Source organism: Cervus canadensis, chromosome 16, assembly GCF_019320065.1.
Source record: "Cervus canadensis isolate Bull #8, Minnesota chromosome 16, ASM1932006v1, whole genome shotgun sequence".
NCBI classification, from domain to species: Eukaryota; Metazoa; Chordata; class Mammalia; order Artiodactyla; family Cervidae; genus Cervus; species Cervus canadensis.
The window spans coordinates 1,661,916-1,678,730 of record NC_057401.1 but is presented as its reverse complement, the minus strand read 5'-3'; the positions used below and the strand labels follow the sequence as shown (position 1 = coordinate 1,678,730).

At 44.2% G+C, this 16,815-nt stretch overlaps 1 protein-coding gene across 1 annotated transcript in view; it reads right to left on the bottom strand.

The window, feature by feature from the left end:
- The window catches only part of DOCK2 (dedicator of cytokinesis 2), a 468,222-nt gene that overhangs the window by 96,599 nt on the left and 354,808 nt on the right, over positions 1 to 16,815 (bottom strand). Inside the window, 2 exon segments of the mRNA XM_043488772.1 lie at positions 12,515 to 12,609; positions 15,580 to 15,678. Of these exon segments, the coding sequence (XP_043344707.1) occupies positions 12,515 to 12,609; positions 15,580 to 15,678 (194 nt within the window).

Genomic DNA, 16,815 nt, shown 5'->3' with positions numbered 1-16,815 from the left:
ATTAGCTCTCTGAGTTAGATAATCATTTTCATTTTAGAGACATGAATTCAGTTAACTTTCCCAAGAAGCCAGCTAAAACATGTAAAAGTAGGATTTAAACAAACGTATGGTAAAGGCTAATAGAGTTTTGCCAAGAGAGCACACTGGTCATAGCAAACACCCTCTTCCAACAACACAAGAGAAGACTCTACACATGGACATCACCAGATGGTCAACACCGAAATCAGATTGATTATATTCTTTGCAGCCAAAGATGGAGAAGCTCTATACAGTCAGCAAAAACAAGACCGGGAGCTGACTGTGGCTCAGATCATGAACTCCTTATTGCCAAATTCAGACTTAAATTGAAGAAAGTAGGGAAAACCACTAGACCATTCAGATATGGCCTAAATCAAACCCCTTACAATTTATACAGTAAAAGTGAGAAATAGATTCAAGGGATTAGATCTGATAGACAGAATGCCTGATAACTATGGACAGAGGTTCGTGACACTGTATGGGAGACAGGGATCAAGACCATCCCCAAGAAAAAGAAATGCAAAAAAGTAAAATGGCTGTCTGAGGAGGCCTTACAAATAGCTGTGAAAAGAAAAGAAGCAAAAAGCAAAGGAGAAAGGAAATATATATCCATTTGAAAGCAGAGTTCCAAAGAATAGCAAGGAGAGATAAGAAAGCCTTTCTCAGTGATCAGTGCAAAGAAATAGAAGAAAACAATAGAATGAGAAAGCCTAGAGATCTCTTCAAGAAAATTGGAGATACCAAGGGAACATGTCATGCAAAGACGGGCACAATAAAGGACAGAAATGGTATGGACCTAACAGAAGCAGAAGATATGAAGAAGAGGTGGCAAGAATACAGGGAAGAACTGTACAAAAAAGATCTTCACAACCCTGGTAATCACGATAGTATGATTACTCACCTGGAGCCAGACATCCTGGAATGCGAAGTCAAGTGGGTCTTAGGAAGCATCACTATGAACAAAGCTAGTGGAGGTGATGGAATTCCAGCTGAGCTATTTCAAATCCTAAAAGATGACACTGTGAAAGTGCTGCACTCAACATGCCAGCAAATTTGGAAAACTCAGCAGGGGCCACAGGACTGGAAAAGGTCAGTCTTCATTCCAATCCCAAAGAAAGGCAATGCCAAAGAATGTTCAAACTACTGCACATTTGCACTCATCTCACACACTAATAAAATAATGCTCAAAATTCTCCAAGCCAGGCTTCAACAGCATGTGAGTCATGAACTTCCAGATGTTCAACTGGATTTAGAAAAGGCAGAAGAACTAGAGATCAAATTGCCAACATCTGCTGGATTATCGAAAAAGCAAAAGAGTTCTAAAAAAACATCTATTTCTGCTTTACTGACTATGCCAAAGCCTTTGACTGTGTGGATCACAATAAACTGTGGAAAATTCTTCAAGAGATGGGAATGTCAGACCATCTGACCTGCCTCTTGAGAAATCTGTATGCAGGTCAGGAAGCAATTGTTAGAACTGGACATGGAACAACAGACTGGATCCAAATAGGGAAAGGAGTACATCAAGGCTGTATATTGTCACCCTGCTTATTTAACTTATATGCAGAGTACATCATGAGAAATGTTGGGCTGGAAGAAGCACACGCTGGAATCAAGATTTCTGGGAGAAATATCAATAACCTCAGATATGCAGATGACACCATCCTTATGGCAGAAAGTGAAGAAGAACTAAAGAGCCTCTTGATGAAAGTGAAAGAGGAGAGTGAAAAAGCTGGCTTAAAACTCAACATTCAGAAAATTAAGATCATGGCATCCAGTCCTATCACTTCATGGCAGACAGATGGGGAAACAGTAGAAACAGTGAGAGACTTTATTTTTGGAGACTCCAAAATCACTGCAGTTGGTGACTACGGCCATGAAATTAAGACGCTTATTCCTTGGAAGAAAAGCTATGACCAACCTAGACAGCATATTAAAAAGCAGAGACATTACTTTGTCAACAAAGGTCTGTCTAGTCAAGGTTATGGTTCTTAGAGTATGGTTTTTACAGTATGGATGTGAGAGTTGGACTATAAAGAAAGCTGAGCTTCAAAGAATTGATGCTTTTGAACTATGGTGTTGGAAAAGACTCTTGAGAGTCCCTTGGACTGCAAGGAGATTCAACCAGTCCATCCTAAAGGAGATCAGTCCTGGATGTTCATTGGAAGGACTGATGTTGAAGCTGAAACTCCAATACTTTGGCTACCTTATGTGAAGAGCTGGCTCATCGGAATAACCCTGAAGCTGGGAAGGATTGAGGGCAGGAGGAGAAGGGGATGACAGGATGAGATGGTTGGATGGCACCACCGACTCAATGGACATGGGTTTGGGTGGACTCTGGGAGTTGGTGAGGGACAGGGAGGCCTGGCGTGCTGCAGTCCATGGGGCTGCAAAGAGTTGGACACGACTGAGCGACTGAACTGAACTGAACTGAAGCTGCCTTCAGAACCTCAGTATTTAACCACCGTGCTATTTGGTCCACCAAGAAATCTCTGTAATTCTGTTCAATCCAAGCTGTAAGCTCACCTCATAAATATTGACATTGATGAGGACATTGTAGTTTCCATGCCTATACCCTGTGCCAAGTGCTCTACAGACATTGTTTCATTTAATCCTACAAACTGAAATAGGTGTTATGGTGGCACCCATCTAACAGAAGAGGAAACTCATCCCTGGAAATATCAAAAATTTTCCCTACATTCACACGGCCAGTAAGCACCGGAGTCCACCCAGTCTCAGGCTTGCCTTTCTTCAAAGTATCTGCAGTTAGCCACAGAGATCTTCTGGCTCCCCTGAAGGCCAGCCCCGTGGCCTCTCAGCACTGGCACGCTCCACCTTGCGCCCACAAGGGAGCCCCTTCCCATTGAGTCCGCATCGCCCTGCTGCTCTGCCCACAGCTGCCTGGGCCCAGAACCAGCACTGGACTCAGGGAAGTCTTCCACAGGCTGGCTAGAAGCCCGGGGGTGATCATACGGGAGCAGTGAAGGCACCCTAGCCTGGATGGTAGGAGGTCAAATCCTTTTAGGCAGTTGAAAAGCAGAGCAACCAGGGAGAATGCAACAGACCCTGGCCTGAGTAGCAGCCATGAACAGATGACTCCGAGGGCAGCGGAAGCCAGATACAAGAGAAGTCAGCTGCTGCGAGTAGGAAGAAGCTGGCAGACAGCGAGCCAAGCTCCAGGCTGGTATCCTGAAAACTGCTCCACATGAAGCCTCTCTGTAGCCGCTGGCCCAGGTTCCCAGCTTCCTATTTCCCTCCATGTATCAGAACAAATCCTCATTCCTGGAGACAACCGCAAGTCCCTGTGGGTCTCATGTCCTGAATAAACCTATGCACAGCACGCACTAGTCCTTGGACAGGATGTGGTAATGGAAGGTGCATGCAGACTCCGGCAGGAGCTGAGCAAGCCTGCCTGGGGGCACACTCCCACTCTGCTGCCCTTCCAGGTTGTGGCCTTGAGTGGGCTGCTTCCCCTCTGGGACCCTCAGCCTCCCCCTCTGTGTGATGAGCCGCATGTGAAGATGAAATGAGATGCAGTGCATGAGGCTGGGGGCCTCAGTGCGTAAGGGTCCTTAATAAGTGCCCGTTGCACTGCTGTCCTCATCCTGAGCTGCCCAGCCACCTTGCAGCTCGGAGGCAGGAGGACCGGGGATGAGAACGCTCCAGTGTGACAACCAGCCCACGCACACTGGTTGTACGATGTGAATAAAAGAGGCAACTGGAGGTGGACATGCCCTTTCCAGTGAGAAAGCCCACGGCTGCAAGGGCTTCCCTGACTCCCATTCCCCTTGGTGCTGTGGTTCATGGGATGGGATTGATTCTACTGGTCAAAATTTGAAGATGGAGATAAAAGAGCTGGCCAGGGAAAGGGAGTCCTTCTTCTTCCCCTAGTAGCAGTGAGAAAGCCGTTTTCCCAGGTCAAAATTTGAAGATGAAGATAAAAGAGCTGGCCAGGGAAAGGGAGTCCTCCTTCATTCCCCTAGTAGCAGTGAGAAAGCTGTTTTCCCAGAGCCTTTATGTGGCTTCCTGCACAGCACACAAGTTCTTCACAATATTGTACATGAACAAAATGTGCCCTGGAACGTCTTTTCCCCTCCTCCATCTACACTTCGATCTAGGAATTAAACATTTCGGGGTTGGGGTGAGGGGTGATGTTTGGGGATTTAGACACATCCCTAAAGCTTCTCTAAATGGACTGAATCAACACAAATATATTCCTGGGCATCATGGAACCGAGAAGTTAGAGGGGATCAGAGGATCCCAGTTCATGGTCAGGGCATGGCCCACTCCAAGTGCCCCCTGATGGATTCTGGATTCTAGTTAGGGGTGCAGCAGTCTCCTGGGACTGGAACCCAGTGGCCCAGGTGAGTGTCAGGATTAGATGTGCTGTGCTGGCTAAAAAACCCATGGAGAAGCCTCCTTCTGGGTGATAGGTTTTGGAGTAGGTGGGATCTACAAAAAGGAAGTAGGTGGCAAAAATTAATGATGGTAGGAGACAGGGGGAGTGGGTGTCAGTGATTGTTAGCAAACTGACAGGAGTGCCCCGCATATAGTGAGAACTTCTCTGCTCAGCATTCTAAGGTCAGCTACTATGACCCTACTCTGTGCCTAGTGTGTGCTGGAGATGATATGAGATCTCAAAATATGTCACTGGTAAGGCAGATGAGATCCAGTCCAGGTGTATCTCTTTTGTGAAATACTGTGGATATTCCCAGATCATAGGGGTGTGAGAGCTAAAATAGTAGCTAACATTTATGAAATGCTTGTTGTATGCCAAACACTATTCTAACTACTTTATACATACTATTTCATTTTGATCCTCACAAAAATCCTTTGTGATAGGTCTTATTATTATCCCATTTTACAGTGAGAAACACAGAGTCCCGAGTGATTAAGTAACCTTACCTGAGGTGATGTAACTATTAAATGGTGGAGGCAGGATTTGAACCAGGGCAGTCGTAAATCCTGCCTTCTCTGGGCCAACGCTGTGCTCTGAACTCACTACAGTGGCTGCAGCATTTGGTCATACTTCCACGGGCATACTTACTGTCTCACCAACAAGACTGTAAGCACCCTGCCTTCTGGCACCATGGCGTGGATAGGCCTGTCCACCCGCTAGACTCTGATGCCCAGGACACTCAGTATGCTTGTGTTGATGGACTCCATTTAGAGAAGCTTCAGGGATCTGTCTGAATCCCCAACCCCCACGCCTCACCCCCACTCCAAATGTTGGATTTCCAGATCAAAGTGCAGATAGGGGTTCCTAGGTATATTTTGTTCATTTGCAATGTTGCGGAGAACTTGATCATTTAAAAATTAACCATGCCACACACATCAGATCTTACTGAATGTTGCATTGTACCCAAAAGAAAAATGCTCTCACAGGAGGTACTTCTTGCAGTAGACATGTCACTCTGTCTGCATACACAAGCAGGACACAGTCGAGGAGACATTTAGATCCGGAAAACTCCATTCCCTCCTCCAACAAGCAGATAAATCATAAACGACTAATACACACATACATAATAAGCAACAACAGGGAAATTAGAAAAGCAGAAAATCATAAAAATATCTAATAGGGAAGAAAGGAAGGAGACTGCTCCCCTCGTGGCTCAGATGGTAGAGAATCTGCCTGAAGTGAAGGAGACCTGGGTTTGATCCCTGGGTTGGGAAGATCCCCTGGAGAAGGGCATGGCAACCCACTCCAGCATCCTTGCCTGGGAAATCCCATGGACAGAGGAACCTGGTGGGCTACAGTCTATGGGCTTGCAAAGAGTCGGACACAACTGAGTGACTAACACTTTCATTTTCAATAGGGAAGAAAGGAAGGAAGTAAAGGAGGAAGGAAGGAAGAAAGGGAAGGAGGGAGGGAGGGAAGGGGAAAGGAAGGAAGAAGGAAGGAAAAGAAGATATTGTAACATACAGGGCAACCAACATATGAAGTGTGCCTTGGCCATATGAATGGATGGAGCTTAGGCTGCATATTTTTAGAGAAGAAAAAATGACATTCTGGGAAATACTGATCTGGGTTACATCATGGTGTATTTTCCATTTGTCCAATTTATGTTGAAACCTTCCGCTAACTAGCTGCGTGACCTTGGGCAAGTCACCTCTTTGGGCATCTTTAAGTTATCTGAGCCAATAAATAAGCAGTTTGCACATATTACAATGCACTTCATAACACAAGCCTCTCTATTTCACAGGATAAAGCAGTAGAGACTAAGAACATGGGCTCTTAAATGAGAAATTAATATTAAAATGAGAAATTAATATCAAAAATACTTTAAAAACTCATGTATTTGGAAATTAAATGTCTACTTGTAAATGATGGGCGTATCTAAGAAACCACAACAAGGAAAATTAGAAAATATTTGTAATACAATAAAAATGAACAGAGAATTTACCAGAATTTGTTGCAAGCAGCTGAAGCTGCTCAATGCAGTTAAATACAATATGGTGTCTTGCATAAGGTATAAAAATAATGGACACGAACATAAAATTTTGTGAAATTTGAACAAAATCTGTACCTTAGCTAATAGTACTGAATCACATGTTAATTTCCTTTTTTAAAAACAACAACAACAGTATTTCAGGTCTACTATATCCTTCCACTTATCTCTACATTCATTCTGTTCAGTTTTGAGAGTTTGATATTAAAACTCCATCTAAAAGTCTCAATTTATCTACTTAAAAATAATTGTAATATGTAATAGAACTAAACGTAAGTTTGTTCTGTATTTTCCAAGTCTCCTGTAGATGTGATATTGTATTTTTATAACTTACAAAAATACAATAAGGAAGTAAGCAAAGAAGAATAAAAGAACACAGACACATTGCCTGGTTTCGCTGGTTTTCGCTGGTAATACAACACCAAGTACTATAATGCTAACAACATCTATTCTGTGTTTCAGTTTCCTCATGTATAAAATGTGGGTTACAACATTTTATCATATCATAAAGTTGTTGCAAAGATTAAATGAGTCAATACATCTAAAGTATTTACAATGGGAGCGTAATAAATCTAGGTATACAATCTAGGTGTGTGATATAGTTAAATACAATATGGTGTGTGTTAGCTATTATAACACCATACAAAATGCAAAAACTGTGAAAAAGTTTCAAGTGCTCTGTAAATGGAAGGAATCACCATAGTTAGAAGATGAAGGGAAGTCTATAAGCTGAGCTATGTGCCTGCAAGAGAAAAATAGTCCTCTTTTCTGGTTGACACCAGGCACAAGCTTCTCTAGTCCAAGGCTATATTTGTTGTCTGCACCTGGAGATGGCAATGCTCCCATTGCCTGAATTCTTCCCAGGTACCAGCAGTGATCTAAGGAGTAACTAGTCTATCCTCTCACACACACACACACAAATACCATGAAATGGATATTATAATTATCCCTACTTTGCAGATCAGAAAACTGAGATGCCAAGAGGTTAAATTACTTCCCAGGAAAGAGAAGGTGGCAGAACTAAGTCTGAAACCCAGGCTGTATTTCTCAATTCAACTTATTTTATTTATTTATTTATTTTATTGGAGTATAACTGTTTTATTACTTTGCCAACAAAGGTCCATCTTGTCAAGGCTGTGGTTTTTCTAGGAGTCATGTATGGATGTGTTGGACTATAAAGAAAGCTGAGCACCGAAGAATTGATGCTTTTGAACTGTGGTGTTGGAGAAGACTCTTGAGAGTCCCTTAGACTGCAAGGGGATCCAACCAGTCCATCCTAAAGGAGATCAGTTCTGGGTGTTCACTGGAAGGACTGTTGTTGAAGCTGAAACTCCAATACTTTGGCCACCTGGTGCAAAGAGCGGACTCATTTGAGAAGACCCTGATGCTGGGAAAGATTGAAGGCAGGAGGAGAGGGGGACAACAGAGGATGAGATGGCTGGATGGCATCACTGACTCAATGGACATGAGTTTGAGTAGGCTCTGGGAGTTGGTGATAGATAGGGAAGCCTGGTGTGCTGCGGTCTATGGGGTCATGAAGAATCGGACACGACTGAGCAACTGAACTGAACTAATAATTGCTCTATAATGTTCTGCTGTGCAACGAAGTAAATCAGATATATATAGACATATATCCACTCCCTCTTTGCCCTCCCTCCCACCCTTCCCCCCATCATATCCCTCTAGCTCATCATAGAGCACTGAGCTGAGTTTCCTGGGCTTTATAGCAGGTTCGCACTAGCTGTTATACACATCATAGTGTATATGTGCCAAACCTAATCTCAAATGTAGGAATTTAAGTATGCAGCAAATCCTTCAGAGATGCAAACGTTTCTACTCAGTAGACGACTCCAGTTTCTGAGGTTCCCTTGCCTGCCTTTCTGCTCAGTTGCCCAGTCCAGGATACTTGCACGTGCTCCACATGCAGAGCATGCTCTGGTTGGCCTGGCACACTCTTCTCCCAACTCCCACCCCAACACTTGCTTTTCATCTCTCAGAGCACAGATCTAGATCACATCTTATAGTTCTCTTAATAAAGTACCTCTCTTATATAACCCTGCCATAATTTTACATTATGAGATTACTTGATTAGTCTGTCTCTTCAACTGGATCACCAAAAAACAGTGACAAGCACCCTGAATGGTGTTATCTACAAGTGTATGTGTGTGTGCTCAGTCATATCTGATTCTTTGGGACCCTATAGGGTTTAGCCCACCAGATTCCTCTGTCCATGGGATTCTCTAGGCAAGAAGTCTGGAGTGGGTTGCCATTTCCTTCTCCAGGCAATCTTCCCAACCCAGAAAATGAACCTGAGTCTCCTCCATCTCCTGCATTGGCAGGTGGGTTCTTTACCACTGCGCCACCTGGGAAACCCTAGGTCCCTTAGAAAACTATATTCTAATTTTGCAGGTTTAAAGAAGCAAGGATATTGTATTGCCTCTAGGATCCTGTCCCCCCTCAAAAGACTAAAGCCTGTGGCTAGCTGGGACTTCAGATAGGAACGTTCCTTCAAAGCACTTCCGCATGTTTCCTCTGGGGTGACTGTTGGCAGCTCAGAAGGGGCGGCTGGCCTGATCAGGGAGGGCCCCACCTCTCTGGGCGTCCATCCTCCTGACCCTGTATCAGTTGCGGATGTCTGTGCATTTGTTTGTCTGCTCATCATCCATTTCTGGTAGTAACTCTCAGATTTTCCTTTGAAGAATTACTCCCCCAGCCCCCCCACCTTTGCTCCCAGACTTTGTAGTTTGGATAAAACTAGCCACAGCCTCCCCACTTCCAAAGCTAGGTCATATGAACCAAGCCTGATGAAACAGCATATTTCATTTTACTGGCCACAGAGTTTTATGGATTGGGATGTAGCTTGAGCCAGATCTTTGAAAATTATTCTGGGAATTTTGCTGTACCTCCTGAAGGAAAAGCTTCTTCTTTCTACTGGGGCTGCTAATCCAACAAGACATATTTCTGGAATTTCTGCAGTCAGGTTTCTACTGCAAAGAGAGCATCCGCCTTAGAATGAAGCCAATAGAGAAAAGAGCAGAGATAGAGATACAGAGTCCCTGCAACACTGTTTGAGCACCTAGATATATCCATGCCAGCAGCCACAACTCTGGGCTCTTTAAATTGCCTGAGCCCATAAATTCTCTTTCTGTTTGGCAAATTTGAATTGTATTTCTTTAAAAAAAATCCTAATCAATAAGTACCCATTGTTACCAAATGGGAAACATACTGGTGAGGGATAAATCAGGAGTCTGGGATAAACACATGCACACACAACCATATATAAGATAAATAATCAGCAAGACCTGCTGCATAGCACAGGGAACTCTACTCAATACTTTGTGATAACATATATGAGAAAAGAATCCAAAACAAAATGAATGTATGTAAATGTATAACCGAATCCCTTTGCCATATGCCTGAAACTAACGCAGCACTGTAAATCAACTACACTCCAATACAATTAAAACATTTTTTAAAACTTTAAAAAAGTAATGCCCATTGGATATACAGAGCTTATTACAAAGTATCAAAAACAGAGCTTATTACATCCATGTTTATGAATGTCAGGTTCCATGCCAAAAGTTAGAAATGCAGAGATAAGCTGGACCTAGTTCTTGCCTTCAAGAAGCCATTCTCTGGTGGAAGAACAGTCACAAGAGACAATGACAGGGCAGGGGGGCAAGTGCTATAACGTGGGTGCGTGTGTAAACAGAGAGGGGGGAACACGCTCTCCTACCATAAAGGTGGCCCAGAAGGCTCCACAAAGGAGTTACATGGACAAAAATTTTTAGAATGCTTTTGTGTTGAGCTTTGTCTAAAAAGGGGGAGAATCATAGTTTATGCAAAGTCATAGAAAGTATGAAACAGTATGTTACATGAACAGTTGAGTCTCTGAAATGTAGGCTGAGTCGAAGATGACTCACCTGGATGCTTCATGAAATCTGGCAAAACCCCAAGACATTACTGACCAACTGGCAAAGAGTAAAGGGATCCAAACGCAGTTTGGAGCTGGCTTCTTCCAAACACAAATGAGTAGATGGACACTGCCGTGCAGTACCATCAGCTGCATCGTTTGTTGAGCTCAGTGCACGGTGAAAATGCAAGTCTCCTAGTCCAAAAGTGTTAAGAATTCAAGACGGTGACAGCAGGACCCTTTAGAGCACAGGGTCCTCTGCAGCTACACAGGTTGTATGCTCAGGAATCTAATCCTGCCATAGGGCTAGGGAGAGACCTGCCTCTCATCTGTAATGTGGCCGGGCCTAATTCCCACCAATGCCTTAAGCACTGTAAAAGCCAGACTCCCACCTAAGTGATGTGAACAGAGAGAATCAGTGCAACATAAGCCCAGGCTAAGAATTCTGACATTTATGTTGCTGGGCTGATTTTCCTCTTCCCAGCACAAACACCGATGCAGAAACATTTATCTCTTTCTGCCTTGACACACCTCTCCTCCCCTTCACCAGCCCCTAAAGCTGGCCCTAAGAGCAAGTGTGTCTGCAAAGTCACTTTGCTAGGCACACAGGCATCCAGGTAACAGAAGAGCAGCTTTGCAGAGGTCAGAATAGTAAGGGGTGGAAGCCATCTGGGACTGGAGTGAGGTCCTGGGCAAACATGAGATAGAAACTTCAAGACTACAAATTTGAAATTTGTATCTAGTGACAAAATTATTAATGTTTATATTCTTTCCTCAGTGCTTCCCACTGAAGAGATTTCTGCCTTTGCTTCTTTAACATCTCCTCTTCTTCCATCCTCTCAGGACATTTCTGTCTTTGCCAGCCAGTTCTTGGCCCTTGGGACACAGAGCAAGAGCAATAGGTAGAGAGAGACAAAACTTCTTGCCAGTGTAGAGTGAAGAGTCCCCATGGGAATCATGCGTGTGTGCTCAGGAGCTCAGTCCTGTCCAATTCTCGGCAACCACATGGACTGTAGCCCACCAGGCTCGTCTGTCCATGAGATTTCCCAGGCAAGAATACTGTAGTAGGCGGCCATTTCCTATTCCAGGGGATCTTCCCGACCCAGGGATTAAACCCACATCTCCTGCATCTCCTGTATTGGCAGGCAGATTCTTTACCACTGAGCCACCTGGGAAGCCTTTCCATGGGAAGCACCTAAAACAAATATAAGAAGCCAAAGGAAAGTGAGAGCGAAAGCAAAGAGAGAAGCCTGGAGGGCCCCAGTTTTAAAAGAGTTTGTGGACAGGAATTGAGAATAAGGTTGTGAGAGAGACTTGAGTAAACCATGAGATAGGAGAGATACAGGAGAATGGAAAAAGGGAATAATAGATAATATTGCTGAGTTCTCTGACTTGAACTTCATTTTGATGAAATAACATTATTTGAGAGAAAGCATTAAAGATGGAAATTGCTCACAGTTACTCTTGTCTGTTGGGCTAGACTATGTGGGATCTAAGTTAATCTTGGGTTACACTTGTATTCTATGATATATTAATAAGTACTATATATACATAGGGAGACATGAATACATGCACACCGAATGATTCAAAGTGCAAGTAAATCTGTGAAATGCTATATCCCATATCTTCCTCTTAAAGAATCCCATAGCATCCCCTTAGCATCTTCCTCTTAGGGAATGCATTAGCATAAAGGCTCTGAGAAGTCCTGTACCACAGAAAGCTAATCAAAGCTGCTTAATCCAATGCTTCCTAAACTTATTCTATCATGTGTCACAGAACATATTTTATTGTTTTGAATAAATTTAATATAGCACAATTTTAATAAGGCTGATCTTAAGCTCTCCTGTCTCAAGGTTTAGAGAAGGTGTTGTAGATGAAGTATATTTTAACTAGTATTGGAAGGATGGGGAAGGTAGGGAGTAGACAGTTCAGTGTATAGAAAGGAATGAAGAATAATGAATAAATAGCTCAAGACTGGTGAGCAGTCCCCTGGGGTTTCAATGCAGAAAGAAAGGATCTGTTGCACTTCAACTTATTTTCACCAGGGAGAAACTCTCCCCAGCTCCTGCCTCTCCCGGTGCGATGTCACGTGAGTGCTGAGATGCCAGGCTCTCCGGAGGCAGGGGCTGCTTACCTGTTCTGAACCATGCTCATGGCCATCCAGTCCACAGGGTACACGTTTTTCCCAATGAGGTCCTTGAACATGATGAACGTCTCCATCAGGAAGTCCTACAACAGTAAAGCAAAGCACACCTGTCATCTTGCTTTATGGGAAATGACTGGAAGGACCCAGATCTTTGTGAGTTGTTGAAACTTTTTCTTTCTTCTTTTTTGGAGGTGCAGAAAGGGAAGGGGGCATAGCCTTTCATTATGTAAACGCAATGAAACCAATAGAGGTGGATTTTCAAATGAAATCTTATAATTGATTACCGGGAGACTGTTTCACAGATATAAGTGGAACATGAGTACGGAATGTGAAAACCCTCTCAAAATAAAGCACTGTTAATTCTGTCTTTGGGAGTAAAGGAGTAAATGTATTCATTGATATGGCAATTTTATAATCATCTTGCCAAATATGTATTTGAGGAGGAAATAATCTGCACTTATGAATGCATCTCAGGTCACTGAGCAAACAAACTATTATTAAAGTGAAACATCTAATTGCCGTACTGTAAACACAGCTAATTCTTGTGTCACAGGCACGTGCGTGAGCAAGCTAGAGGAAACAGGACAGGGACGCTCTCCCTCTCCTTTGAAGAGGTTCAAAGTGGCCCTCAGCATGCCCCACCAGGCTCTGCGGTGGGGCAGACTTGTTCCCTACCTCTGGAGAACACAAATTCAAGGCAAATCCAGATAGCAAAGACAAGAATCACTGACACTGGGAGGAAATGAAGCTATCCCATCCATTTGCTGTGTGTGTGTATGCAGAATTGGTCAGTTGTGTCCAACTCTTGTGAGCCATGGACTGTAGCCTGCCAGGCTCTTCTGTCCATGGGATTTTCCCGGCATGAATACTGGAGTGGATTGCCACTTCCTTCTCCAGGGAATCTTCCCAACGCAAGGATCGACCTAGGATCGACCTGGCATCTCCCACATCTCCTGCATTGCAGGTGAATTCTTTACTGCTGAGCCGCGCATTTGCTATAGGCAAAAGTTAAAATCCATAGGAAACCTGTTCAGAGCTCTTTCCTTAAGCCAGTGGTTTCAAATTAGTTTAACAGCAGAATTCTTTGTTTGGAGAAAATCTTACTTGGAACCTAGTGTATAAAACAGATAAAAGTAGAAACAGCTCTGGTTGAAGTATGCATGTATGTATGTGTGTGTGTGTGTTTATGGCAGAAGACAGTGAGGTTGGGAGAAATATAATTTGAAAATCACTGCTTAAGCTCAACTGTAAAATTCTAGAAATGAGATTGGTTCCTTTCCAGCAATGATTGCTTCTAGGGAAATTTACCTCAGAGACTAAAGTCCCAGTTTCCACATCAGCAGAATGGGGATAACTTCTGCCTCAAATGGTTGACCAAGTGCACACCGTCTCTAAGATGCTCCACACAGAGCCCAGCCTACTGTGAGTGTTCACGAGATGCTCAGGACGATGGTGAGTGTAACTGCTCATCCTCGGGATCACCTGGGGAGGTGTGGATGTTGCCATAGGCACAGTCCCTTCCTGTGGGAATGGAGAAGACCTCTGCCTCACAGATGGAAAGCCTGGCTTCTGATTGGGAAGGTGCAGCATGGTGTAAGCTTTCCTACACCCTGGTAGGAAAGATGGTGACGACTCTGCCGGCAATGTGGGAGGCCCGGGTTTTGTCCCTGGGTCACAAAGATCCCCTGAAAAAGGAAATGGCAACCCACTCCAGTATTCTTGCCTGGAAAATCCCATGGACAGAGGAGCAGGGCGGGCTACAGTCCATGGGGTCGCAGAGTCAGACACGGCTGAGTGACGAACACTTCCTTGCTTAGCATGGTGTAAGGGCTGGAACAGGGGTTCAGATCCCCCCTCTGCCACATACCGCTGTCTGACCTTGAGCAAGCAGCCTGGAGACTTGTCAAACATGACTGCTAGCACCTCTGCCAGGCTGCTGGAGGGATGGTTAAGAGGTGTATAGTTCAATACATAGCGATCTGTTTCCCACCATCCTTTCCACCCTTTCTTCCACTGAGGATCAAAAGTAAGGAATCCATTCTGTCTATTTCCATGTCCCATGACACTGAGGAGGGAGAAAATCTTAGGTTATTTAGATTTCCTTTTGCTTCTTCTTCTTCTTCTTTTTTTTTTTTTTTTTGTATAACCAGAAAGAGGTTCCCTTTCTTGCCAATCTTACTCCAGGGAGGAGTCCTCAAAGCTAAATGGCTGAAGGGACAGGACATTAGTTTCCTATTGGTTCTCCACTCTGTGAGCTTGGCACAATTCTGGTTCCCTTGTGTCCTTCAAGGAGAGGTAAAAATGAGCCCCTGGCAGCAGAACCCCTGAAGCTGGCGGTAATAAGGAGACAGGGACGAAGGTTCCATACTGAGGGTAAAGTAAGTGCTGCACTCAGGGGCAGGTGGGCTGGGCTTTCTTGTGATGACATCATCTGCTGCAGAGGTACAGCCCACCAGCTGCCCGCCAGAACAGACGGCCCTGTAGCAAATGAACCCCGAGAGGCCAGAAGAGGAAAAGGCTCAGAGACCAGTTTTCACTGTGCATGTCTTATTATAACACAATGATGGCTGCCTTTTCCTGGACTCCTACAAACTGAGAGCTACTGTGCTCTCATTTAATCCCTTCACAATGCTGTGACAGAAGTGATACGATCCCCACTTTACAGATGGGTAAACTGAGGCTTAAGAAAGGTTAGGTAGCCCACACTCACAGCTAGCCAGTGACAAATCCTGGATTCAAACCCAAGACCGTGTGACTCCAACAGTCATGTTCTTGAGCCTCAAAATGTCTATGATTCATCAACAAATATGGTTGCAAGTCCTATGTAGACTAGACACTCAGGGCTCACATCTGACATGGGCTGAGATGTATTTCAGGAGTGATATATACAAACCTAAATGGGAGTGAGAAACAGGGAGGCACACAAACATTTCTGCAAACTTAGACCCACACACGTAAGGTTCCTGGGGAGATATTCTTGCCCTAAACTCTCAAGAATCTAAAGAGCACAACGTGTCTCCCAACACTGCCCCCAAAGTATTCTATAGACTCACCACGAGTTCAGAGCTGGTCTGGAAGGTCTCAATATAGAAGGAATAGTGCTGGTCGCCCATCTGGTTTAAGATGGCTGTCATACATGCTACAAAGTGACTCTGCAAGAAATAAAAATGCCATGAAACAGTGAAGAGGTGGACCATGAGATTCATTTTTTCCATTTACTTGACTTCAAACTGGAAAACATCTCTCCATCCCAGGCTAGTATAACCCCTCTCCAGCCCACCCCCTCCAGGGGTGGGGAATTTCTTCTTAGCAGATGAGCATGTGAAACTGAGAGTAAATGTCTCCTTATGGCTTATTCATCAGCTCATTCATCCAAAAGAAAGCATTTATTGAATACCTATTATGTGCCTAGGACTATAATAGGAGCTCCAGATATAGACAATAAGGACGCAGTTCATTGCTTCCCCAGTTGCTTTATATTGGGAAAAGAGCACTGTACTGATGTCAGGAGATCCAGCTTGCATCAACATTCTGAAGGCGACTGATTTTCCGGTAAATAATTTTACATGTCTAATCTCCAATTGTTCCATCTGTAAAGTGGGACAATAACCCATCCACATCTAACCCCAGAGATGTATCATAAGGATCGATGGCTTCTATGGTGCCTTGAGGACACTAAAGTTCCCTGTAGGAGCATCGGTGGCTGGGCCATGAATCAGCCAGTGAGAAGCCAGCAGCTGTCAGGGTGAATGTCTGCAGGCGGAACTGAGGGGGATCTACCCTGGGAACCTGGGTAAAGGAAGAACTGCCCATACATCCACCCACTGGGGGAAGGCATCAAGAGCGTCTCCTGTAAGAGTCCACTAGGCTCCCAACTTCATCACAGAGAGCTCCCTGGCAAGGGCACGCCAGTGGTGCACGGGAAGCTTGGGATGATGCAAGTGTCTCCAGGGATCCCCACTGCTAAAGGGTGTCATATATAACACACAATAGCTGCGGGTCTGGAAGTGGTGTGTTTGAACCAAGCATTATATGTGTATCACAAACTGCTATGTTTGTTTAAAAAAACAAAACAAAACCGCTAAAACCAAAAAATGAACAAGCTTCTGCCTCTGTTATAAAAATACAACGTGGAAAAAACTCCTCCCAACCGCAGGTCTACACTGCAGGAACCGTGACAGAAGGAACAGCCTCGACGTCCCCAGGAAGCTCCTTCTACACTTCTCCATGGGGAGTCTCTGGGGCAATTGAATGTTCTTCAAGTCCACGTTCCCAAAAGCAACTCCCAA